Raw genomic sequence first — 22,567 nt, 5'->3', positions numbered from 1 at the left:
TATTTCTGCCCTTCCTACGTCACAGATGCACAGCCCACCTTTGCTGTTCCCTCCACCCATTCCCTTCTGTGCTTTGCCCACCTGGCTTCTTGTGCTTAGATCTCAGCTCAAATATACCTCCTCAGAGAAGCCCTCCTGGACCATCTTGCAGAGTAAACATGCCTCCACCAGTGACATCACCCTACCAATTACAAGACAACCACATTCCCTATTTCCTTCATAGCACATGTCACAATGTATACATTTTTATTTATTTTGTTTACTTATGTATTTTGTGTCTTCATCTAATAAACTGCACATGGACAGAGATTCTGTCTTTTTTACTGAAGAGGTCTTTGCACACCGTAGGTGCCCAATATTTGTGAATTTAATGCATGGAATCTGTGATGACAGACAATAAAAGATTCTATGAGGAAAATGTCTTCGGGCTTGTATCACCATTGATAAGGCCACATACTAATAAATAAAATTTTACAGCACTTTACCATTTTAAGAGCAAATTCTTATGGCTTATTGCTATGGTCTGAATGTTTGTGTCCCTCCAAAGTTCATATGTTGAAATGCTAGTCCCCGAAGGTGATAGTATCTCTAGGTGGAGATTTTGTGAGGTGCTCAAGTCATGAAGGTGGAACCCTGATGAATGGGATTAATGCCTCATAAAAGAGGCTCCAGAGAGATCCCCGCCTCCTTCCACTGCGTGAGGACATTGGCAGAAGGTGCTGGCTGTGAACCAGGAAGATGTGATCATGCTGGCTCCTTAATCTTGGACTTCCCAGCCTCCAGAACTGTGAGCAATACATTTCTATTCATACACTGTAGCAGCCCAAACAGACTGATGGCTGACAGCACTTTTTTTCACCAGAACCTGTCAAGGTAGATACTATTCTTACTCCCATTTTGTCCCTAAGGAAACGCAAGTTAAAAAGGCAAATGTAACTGGAGGCACACTAGATGAGAAACCTGGAAACGTGCCTGTTCTTATTAGGGTTCCCAATCTCCTCGGTTTTCCCAGGACTGCCCTGGTTTTAGTACGGAAAACCCTGCATCCTGGGGAACGACGGCAGTTTGGTCACTGTATCTTACCCTGAAAACTGTAAGTAAGATGTTAGACACTTTATACAAGCAGATTCCCTGGCCATGTAAAATGTAATGAGTAAAATATGGGGGATGGGAGTACAGACGAGGTTTAGAACCTACAGATGTGAAGTCACATGGTGGTGGCTGCACCCACCCAACCTACCTCAAAGGAATGCTGGGCGCGGAAGGCACTAACAACCTGAAAAGGAACAGACACTTAGAGATATCATCTGTGCTCCTACCCTGCAAGATAAAGGTGGTAACTAGATCAGCCCGGTTACCAAGCCTCATGCTCTCAGACTGAATCTGATCCACCAAAAGTCCAAAAGGTATTGTGAGCAGTGAGGGGCCACCCACTGCAGGGACCCTGACCAGGAGAAACTGGCTTATTTTCCCAGAGAGGAAAATTCTTCCTCTTCCAATTCAAAACAATTTGACACCTTTTCCAGTATCCTGGAAGTCTCAACTTAATCATTCTGGTAATGTAGTCGTAATAATTTCATGTGTGTGTGTGTGTGTGTGTGTGTGTGTGTGTGTGTGTGTGTGTGTTGGCAGGGGGTAATCATTGCATGGGTGGCATTGTCTACTCATCTAGGTAGAGGCTGTAGTGTTCATTCATGTTATTGGGCAATTGAAGTGTAGCAATTATACATTACATTTTGAAAGAGGCATTTTAAAAAATCCACCACTAGATGATTCAGACTTAATTATCTTGTCTTTTCAGCAGCTGAGTTCAAGGCTCAAGTGGAGAACACATAGCTTCAAAGGCAGAAGGAATCAAAGGTGCTCCCCAGCGTTGGACGCTTCCTCCACTTGAGGTAAGAATCATGAACAAACTTCTCTGCCAGCACAACATCTCCCAACAGGGATTACCCTCTTAATGGAGATGCCCCGGATCTGGTAGAACACCTTGGACAGTCAGCTGTCACATAGCCTGAGTCCTTACTGTCTGCCTAGGTTTTTCTGTTTTGTGTTTGTTTTTCTGTCACTCATGCCTCCCCCAGAAGACTATGAATAGGCCTAAGAAAGAAAAGAGAGCTTGTTTGGAAGATAAACTTAGTTTTGCATCATTCAGCAATGTTGTATTAAGATGGTCGCTCAATCGTCTGGACTTACTTATGCCTTCATTTCAGTGAGGAACCCAGCTCAGTGGCAGAAAATTCTAGCTTATCTCTGAACTAGTGCGGATGTAGGAGTAAGGAATTGCTGTGATCTCTGTGCTTTGGGGCCAGGTCTTAAACCACATCAGTGACCTACATCTTGCCAGAGCAAAGGACACTCCCACTTGCCCGAATTGTTTAACCTGTTTGTGTTAAGTATAGAGTTTGGGGAAGACTAAGTAAATTTTCAAGGCCTTGTCATTAGAGATCTTGGTAAAATCAGATGTGTTGGCTGAATCCCTTGAAATTAGTCCCCAGTTCTGCCCATATTCAATACCTGTTGGTTTAGACTCCTTACACTCATTTTGTCTTAACCATTAAGTTGGAATATTCTGACAGCCTAGGCTTCTTTAAACCAATTGGCTTAATTTTTCAACCTTTCCCTTGTTTTAAAGGCTACATTTAATTCATTTATCACTCATTTAACTGATTTTTCCAAAGTCTGTCAAAGGTCCCCTCTGTGAATACTTATGGTAAGCCAACCTGTCTCAGGAATTTTCTAAGTTGTCCTGGAGTTTTCTTATTTCTGGTCATCAGAATGGCTTAGGCAAAGGTCATCTAATATATTTGTGTTTTTATTTATTAAGTTTTAACTTTAATTCCAGTTAGTTGACATACAGTGTTATATTAGTTTGAGGTGTATAAATAGTGATTCAACAATTCAACACGTCACCCAGTGCTCATCACAACAAGTGCACTCCTTAATCCCTATCACCTATTTCACCCATCCCCCCACCCACTTCCCTTCTGGTAACAATCTGTTCTCTTTAGTCAAGAGACTTTTTCTTAGTTTGTCATGTACATATGACATATATATTATATAATATATATAATCTTTTTTCCTTTGCTCATTTGTTTTGTTTCTTAAATTCCACATATGACTTAAATCATCTGGTATTCATCTTTCTCTGACTGACTTATTTCCCTTAACATTATACTCTCTAGCTCCATTCATGTTGTTGTAACTGGCAAGATTTCATTCTTATTTATGGCTGAATGATATTCCATTGTGAGTGTGTGTGTGTGTGTGTGTGTGTGTGTGTGTGTGTACACCACATCTTCTTTATCCATTCATCTATCAGTGGATACTTGGCTGGTTCCATAATTTAGCTGTTATAAGTAATGCTGTTATAAACATAGGAGTGCATGTATCTCTTTGCATTAGTGTTTTTGTATTTTTTGGGTAAATATCTAGTAGAGCAATTACTAGATCATATGGTAATTCTATTTTTAACTTTCTGAGGATCTTCCATACTGTTTTTCCACAGTATGGAAGAAACTGGCTGTACCAGTTTGCATCCCTACCAGCAGTGCACAAGTGTTCCTTTTTCTCCATATCCTTTGCCAACACTTGTTGTTTCTTGTGTTGTTGATTTTAGCCATACTGACAGGTGTGGGGTGATATCTCATTGTGGTGTTTTTTTTAAATTTTTTTTAATGTTTATTTATTTCTGAGACAGAAAGAGACAGAGCATCAGTGGGGGAGGGACAGAGAGAGAGGGAGAACCCAGAATTCGAAGCAGGCTCCGGGCTCTGAGCTGTCAGCACAGAGCCCGACGCGGGGCTCGAACTCACAAACAGTGAGATCGTGACCTGAGCCGAAGTCAGTCATTCAACTGACTGAGCCACCCAGGCACCCCTCATTGTGGTTTTGATTTGCATTTCCCTGATGATCAGTAATGAGAATCTTTTCATGTGTCTGGTTGGGCATCTGGATGTCTTCTTTGGAGAAATGTCTATTCATGTCTTCTGCCCATTTTTTAATTAGATTCTTGTAAGGTTTTGGGGTGTTGAGTTGTGTATGTTCTTTATATATTTTGGATATTAACCCTTTATCACATATATCACTTGCAAATATCTTCTCCTATTCTATAAGTTGCCTTTAGTTTTGTTGATTATTTCCTTAACAGTGTAAAAGCTTTTTATTTTGAAGTAGTCCTAATAGTTTATTTTTGCTTTTATTTCCCTGCCTCAGGGGACATATCTAGAAAAATGTTGCTATGGTAGGGCCATCTAATTTAGAAGTGTTATTCTGTCTGTTCATTGGTATAGTAATTTAATGAGGTTTTGAATCTTGGAAAGAAACAAATCCTTAGAACCAAAAAAATAGGTAACTAGTTGGCAGGGTATATAAGTCATCTTGGATTCCTTCTTTTAGGGCAATTTATCCTGCCCTTACCTGTCAGCCAAATTACTTAACCTTTTAGGACTCATCTCCTTGCTTGACAAGGTTCCTTCCCTCCCCTGTCCATAAATTATCATCCTAACAAACAATTCAACTGAAAGTTACATACAGTCTATCCTTTTATAGCCCAGTAATTTCATTCACTCATAAAATTTCTAGAGGAAAAATGTTTTTCTATGTGCAGTTTTGAGTTCCTGGATCTCCATCAAAGTAGACCATTTCAGAAACATCCTTTAACCAAGAAGATAAATAGATTTTTGCTGCTGGAAGGGAATTTAAAATTGCATTTGTGCCCAAGAAAATACAAAAGCATTTGCACTTTGGTGCTTGAAAATTTCCAGATGCTTAATGATTTTTTTTCTACATAGAAAATGGCATCACATAACTCATATTTAAAGTTCCCAGATGAAGGGTCGCCTGGGTGGCTCAGTCAGTTAAGCAACCAACTTTGGCTCAGGTCAAGATCTCGCAGTCCGTGGGTTCAAGCCTCATGTTGGGCTCTGTGCTGACAGCTCAGAGCCTGGACCCTGCTTTGGATTCTGTATCTCCCTCTCTCTCTGCCCCTCCCCAACTCACACTCTGTGTATGTCTCTCTCTCTCTCTCTCTCTCTCTCTCTCTCTCTCAAAAATATTAAAATTAAGTTCAATTGTCAAAAAAAATTAAGTTCCCAGATAAAAATGAAAAATCTAGCACTTATCAAGTAATTAAATTCATAAACACTAACATTGGGAGCCAGAAGAGCAAGTTGTGATTGCCAGGTGCCTGATTTACTACATGGTCTCAGATAGGTCACCAGACTAAGTCTCTGTGTCCATATGCCCAAGATGGAGGTAGGATAATAGTAACATCTACCTCCAAGAATTGTTGTGAGTTTTGTAAATGGTAAAAAAAAAAATACAAATTTATTATTTTAGTTGTTACTCCATTAATAAGTAACAACTCTGCTTTGGCTTATTGTGCTCTTTTACTGTAGTAATGAAGAACTATTTAGATGATGGTTTGGTTTTCTCATTTTTTTTCACACTTTTCTAGAACCTTTCTTAGTTAACCAAAATCTTGTAAGCCAGTCAGTTGGTCAGTTAGAAAATATTTATTGAGGTCCTATTATGTGCCAGGCAGAGAGATCATTTCAACCTTAATCTGGATACAGTGGAGTGTGTATAGAATTTTTGGTCTAACATTTTTTTTTCCTTTTGCTTTCCACTGCTTTGAAAATGTTTCCCTCTTTTTAAAAAATCCCTCTCGTGCCTGCCTGGGTATATGGCACATCCATTTACAATTATTTACCCACAGCCATGTCAGTGTGCCTGCACATCAGCATGGCTTCACCATTTGTTAAAATGTGGAAATACTTTCATACTAGTTGGTGAATAGTCATTAACCTCAGCCCCAGGACTGTTCCCCTCACCCCCATAGCTTCATCCATCTCTGCCTGTCCCCCTCTCTGAGACCCCTGGACAACAAGGATCAAAGAGGGCCTAGTGCAGATGGCAATAGGACCTAACCCCTGCGTCCATTCTAACTGAGTATAAGATGTTGATATAACCATGCTCCCGCTTGCTTGTCCTACTCTCCACATTTCCTCCAACTCTCTGACCAGAGATCAGTCCCCTACTTGAGTCCCTCCCCCTTGGCTCTTACTGTCATTGCTCTGTGCTTCCCTTGGTGTCTTCTGCACCCTGACTATCCCCAAGCCACCCCTCTGTAGCCCTGCCCCCAGCACTGCTGCCCCTTTCTGCACATTGTCCTGTACAACCAAATCAACTCTATAGGGACGAAACATCACACGGAGTGCATAAGGCCATAGCAGTGTTAAGATATTGAAATGCCTCAGTTTCTAATAGTAAATAGTCACTGTGAATCCCTCACCCTATCCCCAGTACCCCAACCACACTGGCCAGTCCATCCAAGACTTCTCCTGTCCCCATGATCCAGTACCTACCCTCCCAACCCTGCCCCCAGACTGTGGCCAACATCTGTTTTAATGGGTGCATATGCTTCACTAGTGTACAAATGCTTTGTTAATCGCCTCTGCAAAGAACTGTATCATAATTCAGAGCGAGGTAAGGACTCTTCCTTCATTTAGAATTCATTGATTCATTCTACCAATGTTTACCCATCACTCTGTATCTGAGACACTAAGCCGGCTCTAGGACCTCCAAACCAGAAGAGGTCTCTGCCCTCATGGCACTTACATTTTGGTAGGAGAGACAGACAATATGTGAGAAAATAAATGTACACACATGAATAAATATATATATTGACCAAAGATTCCTTCTCATTCAGAAGGAAATGAGATTAATTAACTTAGGGAAGTCAGAAATGCTTCAGAAAGAAGGCTGTGTTTAAAATGGACCTTAAGGAAGGGCGCCTGGGTGGCTCAGTCGGTCCGACTTCGGCTCAGGTGGCTTGGGTCATGATCTCGCAGTTCGTGAGTTTGTGCCCCACATCGGGTTCTGTGTTGACAGCTCGGAGCCTGGAGCCTGCTTTGGATTCTGTGTTTCCCTCTCTTTCTCTGTCCCTCCCCCACTCACTCTCTGTCTCTCTGTCTCTCTCTCTCTCTGTCTCTGTCTCTCTCTCTCTCTCTCAAAAATGAATAAACATTAAAAATTTTTTTTTAAATAAAAAAATATAAAATGGACCTTAAGGATGCACAGGGTTTCTGCCGGCCTAAGTGAAGAAGAACAGTATAAGCGTAGGCATTAGGCATGAAGCATGGTGGGTGTTTAGGAACCAGGAGTCCAGTTTGTCTGGACAGTGGGGTACATGGAGAGGGCTCCTGGGAGATTGGGTGAGAAATGTAAACATGTTGACTGAGCCAGGCTCTTCTCACACCTAAAGGTGGACTTATGCACCACAGAACAGAGAGGTCAAGATCCCAGTTCTCAACCTCATGGCCCTCCAGCAAAATACCCACATGACCATTCACTAATCTGAACATAGGTCCTCTGTGTAGGTTGGGCAGCTTGTGCACTAGACAAAATGCCAGCCTAAGGGATGGGCGGGGGAGCAGCTCCTGCTCTCCCCACCAAGCTGGGCACACTGGTGTGGGATTTTCCTAAAACATTTTCTGCTGGCCCCTTTGTGCCAGAAGGCTGGTATATCTCCAAAGGGCACCTTTTCCCATTCCAAACAAAAGACCAAGATAGGCTAGCAACAGCCTTGCTTGGACACTCCTTTCCCTGGTCAGACTGCTCTGTTCCTCTCAAGTAAATTCTCTGGAATACCCCCTTTGTCTACATCATTCTATTCCCACCTCTATGGCCTTCTCCATAAAGCCCACACAATCCCCTTTATCAAACCTCTTGCTTGTCTTGGCCAAGCACCCCACACACACCCCTCTCAATGATCTTTTCCTTTATGCAGATTGCTCCTGAATTCTAGCCCTTCTTTAAATCCTTCCCTGCTCACCTGTCCTGACCCCTCCCTTTGCATGACTCCCACACCTTCCTCTTCCTTGACACCCCCACAAATGCTTCCCTGGTTTGTTTCACATTTGTATGCTAACTCAGTGGGTATCTGTCACCTGTGGGTCTTTGGCACATATGAATGCAGCAATAGTCGCTCAGCCAGATTGTAAACTCCCAGAACTAGAAACAAGACTTACGAATGTATTACTCACTCCGCTGTCATTAAAATAACCCATGTCACTGTTGCTGTTGGTAACCTTTGCTTCATTCATCAGGAAAATGGGCTGGCATTAATTAATTGAGTCCATTAATTAAATAAGTATACATTGTATATTTAATATATGCTAAGCAATAGCAATATAGCAGTGAAAACATGTGGTCCCTCTCCTTGGAGATGTTGATTTAAGATTTTTTTGTGTGTATCTTCTATGTGCCAAGCATTGTACTAGACTCTGGGGTAAGCCAAGCATGTGTGTTAAGGAAGGAAGTCAATGAGGAAGTAGAGGTGTAGAGAAGGGCAGGGCCTTGCAGCTGGCCTGCAAGCTTAAACCCCGTCCTGTGGGCAACAGGGAGTCATTAAGGGTCTTCAAGCAGATGAGTGATTGTTTCACACCCACTGAAGCCACCTTTCTAAACTACTCACTCTTGTTCTAAAACTGTCAAGAATCCCGAATCCCCACCCCATTATCCTTTCCAAGGCATATCACAGTTGTTACATTTACGGCAAGGCTCTTGTGTTGCATTGCATTATGTTGTGTTGAGTTATAATCATCTGTGTGTATGTGTGTGACTCACCCACTAGTCTGTGGGAAGCAGAGGTTGAGAGCACACATAGGTCATCTCTGCATCCTCAGCACCTAGCACATGTTCTGGTGTGTTCAATAAATGACTACTGGATGGGTGGGTGGATGGATGGATGGATGGATGGATGGATATATGGACAGATGGGTGGGTAGAGTGAGTTTTGGAAGTAAGCAATGAAACAAGAAATCATAGAAAAGTTGGATGGAACTGACCAACAAAAAAGTCAAGAATAATAAAGGAACAATAAATGTTGGTTGATTGCAGATGCATACAAAGACAGTCGGAGTCCTCTGGGGATGTTTCTTCCTGTGGAATCTCTACACTTCATCCGCCCAGACCATTTACCCTGGCATCAAGGCTAGGGCTACTCAGCGGGCTCTGGACTATGGTGAGTGGGGTGCTCTCAGCCCTCCAAACCTGAAAGCTCATACTAGACTGTCTCATGATTGAGGCAAGCTTTACTGCAGGTGATCCAGCCCCTAATACAGAGGCTGCTAAGATGGCTGGGAAGGAAGTGGTGTCTAAAAAACAGTCATATTGGGGCGCCCGAATGGCTCAGTCGGTTAAAGCATCCGACTCTTCATCTCAGCTCATGGATCTCATGGATCGTGCATTCGAGTCCCACCTCAGTCTTTGCACTGACAGGGCAGAGCCTACTTGGGATTCTCTCTCTCCCTATCTCTCTGCCTCTCCCCTGCTCACATATATGCATGCTTGCTCTCTCTCTCTCTCAAAATAAATAAATAAACATTTTATTAAAATAAAATAAAAGGACACCTGGGTGGCTCAGTTGGTAAAGCATCCAACTTCAGCTCAGGTTATGATCTCACAGTTTGTGAGTTCAGGTCCCGCATTGGGCTTTCTGCTATCAGCAAGGAGCCCACTTTGGATCCTCTGTCCCCCTCTCTTGCCCCTCCCCACTTTGTGCTCTCTCTCTCTCTCTCTCTCTCTTAAAAATAAATACACATTAAAAAAATAAAATAAGACAGAAAACAATCACCTTGATGGTAGACCTATCCAAACACAGCCACAGATATTCATTCTCTCCCCTCCCCCACCTCTACCCCCCATGCACATACAATGAACATCTCTGCTCTAAAGGAGGATACATCATAGGACAGAGGGGAGGAGATGTGAGAGTGAAAGAAATAGCTTACAGCTTCAGAAAGGTCTTGATCTCAAAAAGAACTTAGAGTCCCCTAAAACTGTGCCAAATTTAATGTGGATGATGATCATGTATTTTTCTTGAGAGAAGCTCCTTGCATTCATTAGATGCAAAAAGGGGCCTGAGATGCTGAAAGATGAAGAAAAACCCCTTCAGAGGTGTTTATAAATGTTGGGCAGAGCTGGGGCGAAAGCAGATTGTGTACAGCAGAGGGACTGCAAAATCAAAATGTGTAGGCCGAGTTTTCTCCTATAAATTTTGGCCTGAGGTTAGCTGAGTACGGGCAACAGAAATCTCCATCCCTTCTTAACTAAAGCACTGCTAGTCTCACTCAGAAATAGCAAAGTGTAACCAGGAAACTCCTCACCTGCAACACCAGAAAAGAAGTACAAGAAGGATGTGGGTGCCTGGGTGGCTCAGTTGGTTGAGCGTCTGACTCCTGATCTTAGCTTAGGTCTTGTTCTCAGGGCTGTGAGTTCAAGGCCCACACTGGGCTCCATGCTGGGCATAGAGCACTCTTTAAAAGAAAAATACAAATGATGGAAGAAAGGAAGGGAGTGATGGAGGAAGGAAAGACTGAGTTTGTGGCAAATCCTTGTCCTTCCTTCCCCCAGTACCTCATGTGGCACAGGGAATCTTAAATTATCCATCTTGTACGATTGTTATAGGAGCTGGCTATAATGAGAATTACATACCAGGTATTCCTGTGTGTATCCACATGTATATATGTACATATATGTGTATCTTGTTACTCTATTAATATACTAATATGCACAGAAATAGATATCTTGAAACTGTATTAAAATTGTGAAAACAGCTTATTCCACCCTCAAGATCAGAGCAATTAAAAGAACAGAACTAGTCAGTCCACATGGGTATGAATCTCATTCAGTTCTGCCCCTTTCCTCAATACATAGTGTTGGGCCAGTGGGTTTTCTCCTCTGGAAAACAGGATGGGGGAATGACAACAATGGTGCCCCCGTGTAATAACATGAGGATCATGTGGGGTCATCTGTGGAAATATGGCATAGAATCAAGAAGGACAGGCTTTAAAGTCAGAACCATTTCTTGGCTATGATTTCTATCAGAACCATTTCTTGAGCCTCTATCATAGCTAGGCTCTTTGATATGTGTGTTATGGGCTCTGGGTTGATTTAATCCCAACAACCACCCTACAAAGAAGGGATAGTCATTTTACAGAGGAGGAATCTGAGCCTCAGAGGGGCTGAATTAAATTTCCCAAGTCACACACCAGTAAGGGGGCAAGGCAAGATCAGATCTCAGGTTTGCTCTGCCGATTTCAAAACCTACACTTTGTTCTCTGCTCCCTATTCCTCCAAACTGTCAATAATGACACTAAGTACCTGTGAGCTCTTGGGCAAGCTGGTGAACCTCTCTGAGCCTCAACTGCCTCCTATGTGAAATAGGGATAATGATACCTATGTCACTGGGTTGCCATAAGGATCAAAGGAGAGAATATGTGTAGAGTATGGACAGTCCTGGCACATATAAGCACACAAACTAGCTATTCTTATTAATTCATCAAATATTTATGTTGCCACATTTTTCCAGAAAAATGTTATGTCCCTATTATCAGTAGTACCTTCAAGGTATTTCTTAAAATGGTGGTGATAATAATAGTTCCTACGCATGGGGCTATTGTGGGAAACACATGAATTGACATAAATTTTGGAAGAGGGTCTGGCAATAGCAAATGCCCAACAAATATCAATTACTGTTATTTTCACATGTGTGAACAGAAACTTCCACAGTTACTAATGTTCCCATGTTACAGATGAGGAAAGCAAGGGACAGCAAGATTTTGTAAATTGCAGAGTCCTGCAATGCTAGTGACAATGTTAGGATTCGAAACTAAGCTGTCTGATAGTGCCTTTGGTTCCATCTTTGTATCCTTTACACTCTACTCCTACATCCCTATATTACAGTATTATTCATGGTATTGTAGAAGATAAAATCTGCTCTTCTCCATCTCCACAAGGACAGCCTAAGTGGAAATGAGCTTAAGCTGCAAAATAAGGCATAAGGGCAAAGCTTCCTCCTTAAGAAGGTTAAAATGAAGGGGTGCCTGGGTGGCTCAGTCGGTTAAGGGCCTGACTGGATCAAGCCATGATCTCACTGTTCCTGAGTTTGAGCCCCGCATCAGGCTCTGTGCTGACAGCTGAGAGCCTGGAGCCTCCTTCAGATTCTGTGTCTCCTCCTCTCTCTGCCCCTCCCATGCTCATGCTCTGTCTCTCTCTGTCTCTCAATAATAAATAAACATTAAAAAAAATTTTTTTAATAAAAATAAAATTTTAAAAAGGTTAAAATGAAAATCCTGTTCTTCATTTACTATGTAAGTTACTTTTCTCAAGCTCTTTATGTAGAAAAGGGCTCTTTCTCTCCGTGAACTCAGAAAAATGTGTCCTGGGATACTACCTTGTAAACCTGGGACAGGTTTATTCCTGAATTGCACAAAAGCAGGGCTTACTAAGGACATTTTGGGGGTCCCGGGATCTTTTGAGAGTCTGAAGCAAACATGGACCCTCTCCCCTGAAATATGAGATACAAATGGACGCATACACACACAACCTATTCATGGTATTTTACTGGAATTTCAGGAGGGTTACAAGCTCCCAATAGCCCATGCTGTTGCTGAGCTTAAAGAATCTAGGGGAAAAGGGAGAATGTGGAATAACTACCTAATAAGGCATGGAGTCTGGAACCAAACTGCCCAGATTTCACTCTTGGGCTCCCAGTTCTTGGCTGTGTGAATGAGGTGCGAATTCATGCCTTTTAGGTTCAGTTTGTTCATCTTTAAAATGGGGATAATAATGATAATAATTTTGTACTTTCCCCCTCACACTGCCTGTAGTAACAGGCCTTTAGTCTTGGCTACATAATGAGAATTTCTCATACAGTTAGTTCTGGGGTCCTGGGGTCTTCACTAGCCTCTCTGAGGACCAGTGCTTTCACCTGTAAAACAGGGACAGTAACATCCACTTTGTAGGGTTGCTGTTTTCTAAGTTTCTAAGAGCACGTACTCTGTAAACTTCATGCGTATATTTAATGGCACTATGCCATTATCATCTCTGGCATGATCAATAAATGCTTTCTTTGGTTCCTTCATAGGCGTTCAAGCTGGGATGGAGATGATTGAGCAAATGCTTAAGGAAAAAAACATCCCAGACCTAAAGGGTTCTGAATCTCTGGAATTTCTGAAGGTTGATTATGTGAACTACAATTTTTCAAAGTAAGTAAAAAAGAACATTTCTAGCCGTGAAATTAATCTTTAAAACCTTAAGGTTGTGGATATGCCACCACGTCTTCTGGTGTGATACCAGGACCTGCACAGTAGAAGGTAAACCAAATTTGGTAAGAGGCTTATCAGATGAATGACCCAAGAAAGAGGGGTCGTGAAGCTGACAAAGATTGTGGCATTTGGGTCAGAACACCTGGGTCTAAGTCATATCCCTGCTGCACACTAGTTTTGTGTGTTGTGTCTGATGAAAATGGTCAGAGTCCCATGTCCTTGCCTCTTTCCTAAAATGAGAACTCCTTGCCCCTTGAATTTCTAAGTGAAATTCTTGTCCATCCTATTGCTGACCCCACACCCTAAACCTAGATGTAGGATTCAACCACAGTCTCAAAAACAAATCTACTCTCATCAAGGCTTTCCTTACTTTAGTTAAGTTTGGTTAAGGTTTCAGAGGTCGTAGAAATAGGCCACACATAAGAAGCTCAAAAGTAAGACTAGAGAAATCCTTTGGAAGTCCCATGATTTCATCAGAACCCAGGCTTCTTATATTTCTCTGCCCCACCATCCTTACTTCTGGCTTCTGTCCTCAAAGTTGTCTCATGGTCCAGTATGGCCACTGCAGCTCAGCCATCAAATCCATTTGTCAAGCCTGAGAGGGAACAACAGGCAAGGGTGAAAGGGTTCTTGTAAGCTGGGTTAGTCTCTTCACTGAATTTTTTTCTGAAGCCCTGCTCTAATAATACTCTGCCTATACAATAATAGAACTTAGTCTTATGGCCATACTTATTAGCAAGAGGGACTGGAATATTCATTTTCTAACCAGACACCTTTGACATCCTGAACAAATTCAGGGACGGTTAGGAAAGAAGGGGAAATGGCTGTTCAGACAACAACCGGCAACCTCTGCCGCAGTTGCCAACAAAAGCCCCAAAGACGGTGTACAGAGAAGATGTCTTTGTCCATCTGGAGGTCAGTCTTAAAGGTAAAGCAGAGAGTCAAGATTTTATAAGGAATTATCTGTGATTCACAATTTGCCCCAAGGCTTTATCAATCCACTGATAATTCCCTGCTGGCTCCAACCCTTTGGAGTAATAATTTCCCTGCTATCAAGGATAATATTCTATAAAATCATGAGTTTTTGGGGGGCATGGGGTAGGGAAAAGGATGGTAATCTAGGTAAAGCTCCTGGCAAATGCTCTAGTTGTTAATAAAGGAAGCCATTCGACAAGTGTTTATTGAGGACCTACTGCTAGATACCAAGGCTTTGTTTTAGTGATTGGGGATATTACAGTGAATGACACAGATATATCTCCTGCCCTTAATGTCCAGTAAGAGAGATGGACATGATATATTTACAGAATGAATGATTTAATTACAGTGATGATAATCCCACAGCAGAAAAATCCAGGGTGAATCATATATTATGAAGTGTGGTGAAGATGAGGAAAACAGGTATCCTCATGCGTTGCTAGTGGGAGCAGGTGAACTGGTACAGTACTTTCAGATCTGTGCTCCCCACACAGGAGCCACTAGCCACGTGTGGCTACTGGGCACTTGAAATATGACTAGTGCAATGAAGGCACTGAAATTTTACGTATTTCATTTCAATCAATTTTAATTTAAAACTTGGTACTCAGTTCAGTTATTGAAAAGCTTTTAAGTATGTGTGGGACAATTTGCGTATGTAAGTTTATCAGTTGAATATTTTATCCAATCAAATATAGGTCAAGTGTTTCTGATAACACTTGATAATTCTGATAACAAGTGTTTCTGATAACACCGATAATTCAGTGTCCACCTTGAGTCACATTATGAGTGTAAAAATACAGACCATAGTTTGAAGTTATTTTGAAAAAAGGAAAACAAAATATCCCATTAATCATTTTTATATTGCCTATGTGTTGAAATGATACCATTTTAGATTATGTTGGGTTAAGTAAAAAAAAAAAAAATACTAATAAAATCAGTCTTACCCATTTCTTTTCCCTTTTTAAAATGTGACTACTAGAAATTTTTAAATTACATATGTGGCTCACATTCTATTTCTGTTGGGCAGTGCTATTTTAAAAGGTAATTTACAAGGACCTTTTTTTTAATGCATGCCCTTTGACCTACTAATCCCACTTCTCAGCATCACCACTAGAAAGACACACATGTAAACAGCATGTAAGAATGTTCTGTGTGGCATTGTTTATAACACAGAAATACTGGAAATAACCTACGTGTCCACCAACAAAGAAATTATCTCTTTCATGATACATCCATAGCTTGAATATAAAGAATGGGCTAGGCCTATAGGTACCAAACTGAAAATATTTCTAAGATCTGTTAAATGAATCTCCACCATCCTCTTCCCACAGTGGGACTCAGGGTGTGTGACAAAGAACAGGTAGGAAAGGATGCAAAATACAAGAAACAGTAGATAGGCATTTGTTATCAGCTATCACATTTATCTTTTACATTTTTCCTAACCTTGGTTCAGAACAATGTCTTTCTCCTGTGCCACAGTTATGCATAGATGATCTCATTTTGTCTTCTCAGCCTACCCATGAGTAAACCTTCCTCTGAGTGATTGCCTGAAAGAGGTTAAGTGCCTTACCTAAGTTTGCATGGCTGGCACAAAACTCATCTCCAAGTTGAGTGCCCCTTGCAGAATACATGAAGTGGCATAGCCCGGTGTTAAGCACACAGTCTGAAAACAGATTGAGGAGGGCTCCAGGTCTGGTTCTACCACTTACATATGACTTCAACCAAGTGCTCATGACTTCCTTATCCTCTCATCTCTGAATTGCAAATTGCAAAACCAGCAACAGCTTCATGGGATTATCATGAGGACTAAAATGAGCTAATGCACATAAAGTGCTTACCATGGTGCCTGGCATGGAGTAATCACTCAACACATGAGCTATCTACCTATGTAGATTACTTGTAGCCCATTGCCTCTTATGCTCAGAGAATCCTAGGGGAAGTTAATACTCTAACTAGGGAAGATTCTGCTCTAACTAGGGAAGACTCTAACTTTCTCAACTAGGGAAAATTCTGTCCATATAGAGGGCATCTGGGAATAGGAGAAAGGCACCCTTGTGATTGTCCAATGATGGAGGAGGGGCACTACTGGCGTGTAGTTGGTACATATGCCAGGTACCCTAAAATGTATATAAAGTCCTCTCCAAAACTAATTGTCCCACCCAAAATACTAATTTCCCCACCCTGTTGAGAAGCACTGGAACAGCTGAAGGAAAAAATAATGATGGCGATGTTGTACTCGTATTGTATTGTCTTTAATGAAACTAAAGAAATGTATTATTTTCACATTTGTTTCTAAATTTGCTCACTTCCCCCTCAATTAGAAACAAGGGGCTTCCTGGCAAGGACCAAAGGGGAATTAGAAGGCAATGCCCAGAGGCACCGCAGACCTGAGGTTCCTTCCTCTACAGGAATTAGGGGTTCCACAAACTCCTTTCTGATTTTTGCCTCACTTAGAGAAGTGTTAGAAGATATGCACTGACCTCTCTGTTTCTTGTTCTACAGCATAAAAATCAATGCCTTTTCATTTCCAAATACTTCATTAGCCTTTGTGCCTGGGGTGGGGATCAAGGCACTGACTAACCACGGCACTGCCAACATCAGCACCGACTGGGAGATCAAGTCTCCACTCTTGTGAGTATCCCACTGAAAAAAGTCTGCCACCATTCTGGGAAGAAGTGGAACAAAAACTGGAAGTACATAAATTTGGTGATGTTTTTGACATTAGGCTTATTTCCCTTAGCCATTAGCAGTCTTTCTCAAGAGCATTTTTTTTTTTTCCAAGAGAGATTTAAATCAGAATATCTCTGTTGGGGGCTGGGGGCGGGGGGGAGGTTGTGGGAGGACTGAAAACCATCCATCCCCTGAAGGCAGAGCAAAATGTCATTTAAGATTTCCTAACAGCTAGAAGGAATGAACACGTACTCAAGATTTCAGACCTTCAGTGACTCTGTAGGATCTCAGGTGATTCCACATACTTCCCCATCCACAGGGGCAACTGATTAAGAGATGGGACCTTCGTACCTCACAAGGAGGTAAGAGGATAATAGTCAGCTGGAGCCCAATTGCACCCTCCTAGAGAAAGGAGGTATCACATTCAAGGTACGCTTGCAGACCACCTACTACATGTCTTGGGTGTAATGTTTAGGTCTGTCTTGGTTGGCATCCCAGAATGGCACATTCACTCATCCACTTGGTCATTCAACAACCATTTATTGAGTGCCTACCAAGTACCATTTATCCCCATCTCAAGAACTCCAGTCCTGTAGACTGTAGAGGAATGATATATTCTTCCATAAGTAACATAGATTCAGGGTTCATTCATTTCTTCATTGACTCATCAGCCACCTATTAAGTGCTTATTCTGTGTGCTTATCCTGGAGACAAGGGAATGAATAATATACACTCCAGTCCCTCAGAGAGTTCATAGACTACGTCTGTCACATCCCCATCAGTGCCTGTCCTAAATAAGGCTATCCAGTGTTCTCTCTCTCCAAGCATTGTATACACATAGTGCTTGATAGGTGCTCAGCCACTGTGGGCACCAGAAAGCACTCAGAATAAAAAAGCTAAACTAACACTGTCACCACTGACATATTCATTGCTTCATTTGTTTAGTAAATCCATTCAGCACCTACTCTGCTCTGACCCATTATTGGTGCCAGGAATCCAGAGGTGACAAAGCCCTCCAGGAGCTTAGAGGCTGTGAGTAGTCAGAGAAATGATCCCTCTCTCCCCTGCCCAGGCCTGGGTAACCTTGCACTTTTTCTGTCAACAGCCAAGACACAGGAGGAGCTGATCTGTTTCTCTCTGGGGTCTACTTCACCGGTATCATTGTTCTTGCCCGAAATGACTTTGGTCACCCAATCCTGAAGCTCCAAGACTGCTACGCCCAAGTGAACCATGCCCACGTCTCATTTTCCGGAGAACTCAGGTGAGTGATAGGACCGTGGTAGGCGGTCGCTAGTCTGGGGCTGGAATCTCCAGCAGCGCAGGAAGAGGTTTATAACCGGCAGATAAAGTTCCTGAATAAGCCCATATTTTCTTCCTTCCCCAGTGTCCTGTACAACTCCTTCGCTGAGCCCATGGAGAAACCCATTTTAAAGAACTTAAATGAAATGGTAAGTCTTTAGAGGTGACATGGCCACAGTAAAATGCTCGGCAGCAGTTCTGCCATGCTTTACTTACTTCTTACTCAATAAACCTTTGTTGAGCACCTACTGTATGCTAGGCATCATCCAAGGCACTTTCACACACATCCTCTGCGATTTAAGTTTCGCAAATGCCTACCATGTCCTGTGGTAAGTGCTGGGGATGCAGAGATAAATAAAACAGCATTCCTGCCTTCAAGCGCTCACCACAGGATGGGGCAACAATCAGCAAGAGTTTATTTACTGTGTACCTACTGCATGCCCAGCACTAGGCTACAGGCTGTTGGGAATGTAAGAAAGGTTTTTAGGAAAACCCAACTCAGTCTTGTGGAAAAATAACTGAATGAGTATTTGAATTTAATACATAATTACATGATCAGTAGATTGAACCTCTTCAGAGGTTCAATTGATTGAACTGAGGCTGTTCAATCAACAGCCTCTTCAGAGGCTCAGAGAAATGGAAAGATTACATCAAAAGGACCTGCAAGTTTCCTGGGGGGGGGGGGGGGGCGGGGGTATTCTTTAGAGGACGGAGGACTTGAACTGGGCCTTGAGGTACACGTATGATTTCGATAGGTAAGGAGTGGGGGAGAAGAATGGTTCTTTCCAGAAACAGTATAAGTGACAAGGAGGTGCTTAATGAATGTTAGTGAGGAAATCAACGTGCAAACACATTCAGCAGCTCGTCCAAGGGAATTACCCAGCTGGTCGAGGGACTCCGAAGTTTCGCGGTCTTTCTCCATCCTCACTTGACTGGTGCTGAGTGCCAGCGCACATGCGTGTTAGAGAGTGACTGGGAAAGTGCTGTCCCGTTCACAGGCCCCACACTCCCCATGGTTCCTCCGTTCGAAATAAGACATGGTTCTTTGGCCTCTGACGGAAGCCACTAGTTAAGCTGGCCTGGAGTTTATGTATGATTTAGAGACCACGGATGCTTTGCTTCTAGTATTCCCTCTGTGCCCTGGGAATATAGAAAAGAATGCTCATGCCACAACTATCTAGATTTCCAATCCTAGTAATGTAACTCCTGGCAACTCCCGGAGGCTCTCTAAGCTTTGGCTTTCCCATCTGTGAATAGGCAACAGTGGCACCCATCTCTCTGCACCATTGTGAGGCAATGGGGTTGAAACACAACAGCTGACATTTACTGAATACTTGCCATGTGCTGGGCAATTTTACATGGATTACCTCAATTTCTACTCACAGCAACATTATTGAGTGGGTACAATTATCATCCCCATCTTCCAGATGGGGAAACTGTGGACAGAGTACAAACAACTTTGCCAAGGGTGCCAACCCCAGATGGTCAGGCTCCTGAGCCTCTGCTCGTAACCACCATGCTGAGAGCTTGGCACACGCCTGGCACACGGTGGCTTCGTAAAGATGAGCTTGAGTCTGATTCAGGATTGATTTGCCAGCCAGAGGGATCTCAAGCCAGCCAAGTAGGAAAGTGGAGGCCCTGGCTGTAGCCTCTCCCAGCAGAGCACGGCACAGCAGGAAGGCAGTTGTTCCAGCAGCAGGTTTCTCAGGTGTGACCGCACTAGCAGGCACCAGGCACATGTCCCATCATGCCTCAGAGAGAAAAGCCAAGGCCTCATTCTTTTATGGGGCTAACTGGGTGTCGTCCTGGCTGCTCTGAAGTTTAGCCAGCATTCACTGACATGCCAGCCATACGTACGTAACGTGAGGCCCAGGGGCATCGACTAATTTCAGGAAAAGTCCTGGTGACCAAAGGGAGAATGTCTCCTAACCAGAAGGCCTTTGTTTGCAGGGCCTAAGCCATAAATAGAGGTTTCAAGTGCAATATGATAACCTGCAATTTTTTTATTCCTGTTGTGGCCAGCTGTGTCCCATTATCATGAATGAGGTGGAAGCCCTGAATGCCAACCTCAGCACGATAGAGGGTGAGTCCTAGAACTGCCTCTTTGGGATGGGTCTCTTCCCACCTTCACACTCTGGTGCTCTCCAGGTTTGCGTTTCAATGTGAGATCCCCCAGCTCTCCTGCCTGCTTTACGCTCTGCAAACTTGAACCACGGGAAGCCTGTGTATAGGGCCTGCCCTTTTCTTTTTTTATATGTAGTTTTTAAAAAGTTTTATTTATTTTTGAGACATGGGGACAGAGTGTGAGCAGGGGAAGGGCAGAGAGAGGGGGAGACACAGAATCTGAAGCAGGCTCCAGGCTCTGAGCTATCCGCACAGAGCCCGACGCAGGGCTCAAATTCATGAACCATGAGATCGTATCCTGAGCCAAAGTCTGACGCTCAACCTACTGAGCCACCCAGGTGCCCCAGGCCTGCTCTTTTCTGCTGCTAACCAACTTCAGAGCAGGAGGCAGGGGGCTGCTGGCGACTAGGGGTGGGTCAGAGAATTAAACTGTCTCAGGCTTCAATCCCAGCTCTGGCACTAAATCCATCCTCTTCAGGATGATTAATGCCAATCTCGACTGAGTAATACACCCCTGACCCCGTTCTAACCCCTTCAGTGGCTCCTTTCTGCCTCCGGATCAAGTCCAAATGCTCTAACATGGTCTACAAGACCTGCCCACCATGCTCTGGCTAAAGTTACCTCTCTCAGCCTCACCTTGCACCTTTCTCTGCTCCAGCAATCAAACTGCTTCTACTGTCCCTGAGGCCCTTGCTTGGCTCACACTAACCCCCCCCCCCCCCCCCGCCTTCCCCTCCCCTCCACCCATTTATTCATTTAATATATATTTATTGAACACCCATTTCTTTGCTAGCACTGAGCTAAGCCCTGAGGGGTCCGGTCCCTTCTACTTGCTGCTCCTGAGCCATCCTTATCCTGTCCACTCCTTGTTATCTTTTAAGGCTCAGCTCAGACATAGTCTCCTCCAGCAGGTCTTACCTGATAGCCTGTACCCCAAGGTTTTGCCTCCTCTATGCTCACATGATACTTTGGGTGTATCTCTCTCTTTGCACTCTATTTGTTCATTCACCAAAGTTGTCCTGAGAACCTGTTACAGGCTGGATGCTGTTCTTGGTGCTGGGAATGCAGCAGTAAGCCCAGGAGACAGAAATCCCTGCCCTCTTCGGACTAGTCAGAGGAGACAGACAGCAAGATGGGGACTAGTCAGAGGAGACAGACAGCAAGCAAGATAACAAGTAAAATCTATGATACTGATACAATAAGTGATAAGAAGAAAGATAAAGCAGAGAAGGAGCTGCAAAGGCATTTCTGTTAAAAGAGCATGGCCAGGAAAGACATCACTGAGCATGCGACATCACGGTAAGAATTTGAATGGAGTAGGGAGTGTGCCACTCCCAGATCTGGACGGAGAACACTCCAGGTAGAGGAAACCACAAGCACAGAGGCCCATGTGGGAGCATACCAAGTATGTCGGGGAAACTACAAGGAGGCCATACTGGGAGTAGAGGGTGTGGGGGGGAAAGCAGCCAGAGATGAGGTCAGAAAGGGAGAAAGCAATGGTCAGATCTTCCAAGCTCTGCAGGTCAATACAAAGGCTGGCTCTTAGTCTGAGATGAAGATCTTTGGGAGAGTTCGGAGCAAGGCTTGCATGATCCGACTTATATTGTAAGAAGCTCACTCTGGCTTCCATCTATTAACAACAGACAGAAAGGGGGCAAGGGTGGAAGCAGGGAGACCACTTAAGAGGCTCCTGCAATGACCTATGAGTAATGATGGCAGTTGGCCTGGATGGAGTAATGAAGATATAGGACACATTCAGGTTCTGGATGTTCTTTGAAGGTAGGGACAGTGGTATTTGCTGACACCCTGAATGTGCATCATGAAGGGAGTCAAGGACAACCCCAGGTTTTCACCTGAGCAACTAGAAAATTGGAAGAGTGGAATGGCCATTTACCAAGGTGGGGTAGACTATAAGCCTAAGTCTGTAGAGGAGCTCGGTTTTAGACCTGCTCTCACTGTATTGTAATTTCCTGTTCATATGTCTGACTCTTCCCTCAGACGATGAGGTCCACAAGCACAGGCACTCTCTGATGATGTCCCCAGCACTAGGAATAGTGCCTAACCTGCACTCGGTGAATGAATATGAGGCCAATGAAGGGATGCATGGTGGTTGAACAAGTGGATCAGAGTGGGTGCAGATGGATGAAGATTGGGGAGGTCAGGAAAGAGAAAGATGTAGTAAGGAAAGAAGTGGTCAAGGACTCATGTTCTAGCTTCCCATGGGCAAGTTTCTCTATTCGTGGGAACCTCACTGTCTCACCTGTAAAATGGGCATGGTCCTGCTCCCCTCCTAGCATGGTGATGGGATCTGTTCAGACTGTGAATTTAAAAGCATTTTAGAAACTTTAGTGACATAGGGCAGCATTAGGCCCTCACCTTGCAAGTCC

General features: G+C 43.3%; 1 protein-coding gene across 12 annotated transcripts in view; it reads left to right on the top strand.

Moving 5' to 3' along the window:
- Positions 1 to 22,567, top strand: part of BPIFC (BPI fold containing family C) — a 54,180-nt gene that overhangs the window by 12,487 nt on the left and 19,126 nt on the right. For 5 of the 12 annotated variants that reach the window (XM_078449500.2, XM_060656518.3, XM_060656511.3 and 2 more), the window contains 7 exons: positions 1,802 to 1,895; positions 8,902 to 9,025; positions 12,932 to 13,052; positions 16,590 to 16,718; positions 17,863 to 18,018; positions 18,142 to 18,205; positions 20,079 to 20,139. In XM_078449500.2, the coding sequence (XP_078305626.1) occupies positions 8,902 to 9,025; positions 12,932 to 13,052; positions 16,590 to 16,718; positions 17,863 to 18,018; positions 18,142 to 18,205; positions 20,079 to 20,139 (655 nt within the window). In that variant the 5' untranslated portion in view covers positions 1,802 to 1,895. The other 7 variants (XM_078449501.2, XM_078449498.2, XM_060656523.3 and 4 more) reach the window with 7 other exon arrangements.

Source organism: Panthera onca, chromosome B4 (genome assembly GCF_046562875.1).
Source record: "Panthera onca isolate mPanOnc1 chromosome B4, mPanOnc1 haplotype 2, whole genome shotgun sequence".
NCBI classification, from domain to species: domain Eukaryota; kingdom Metazoa; phylum Chordata; class Mammalia; order Carnivora; family Felidae; genus Panthera; species Panthera onca.
This window is presented reverse-complemented; position numbering and strand designations above follow the sequence as displayed.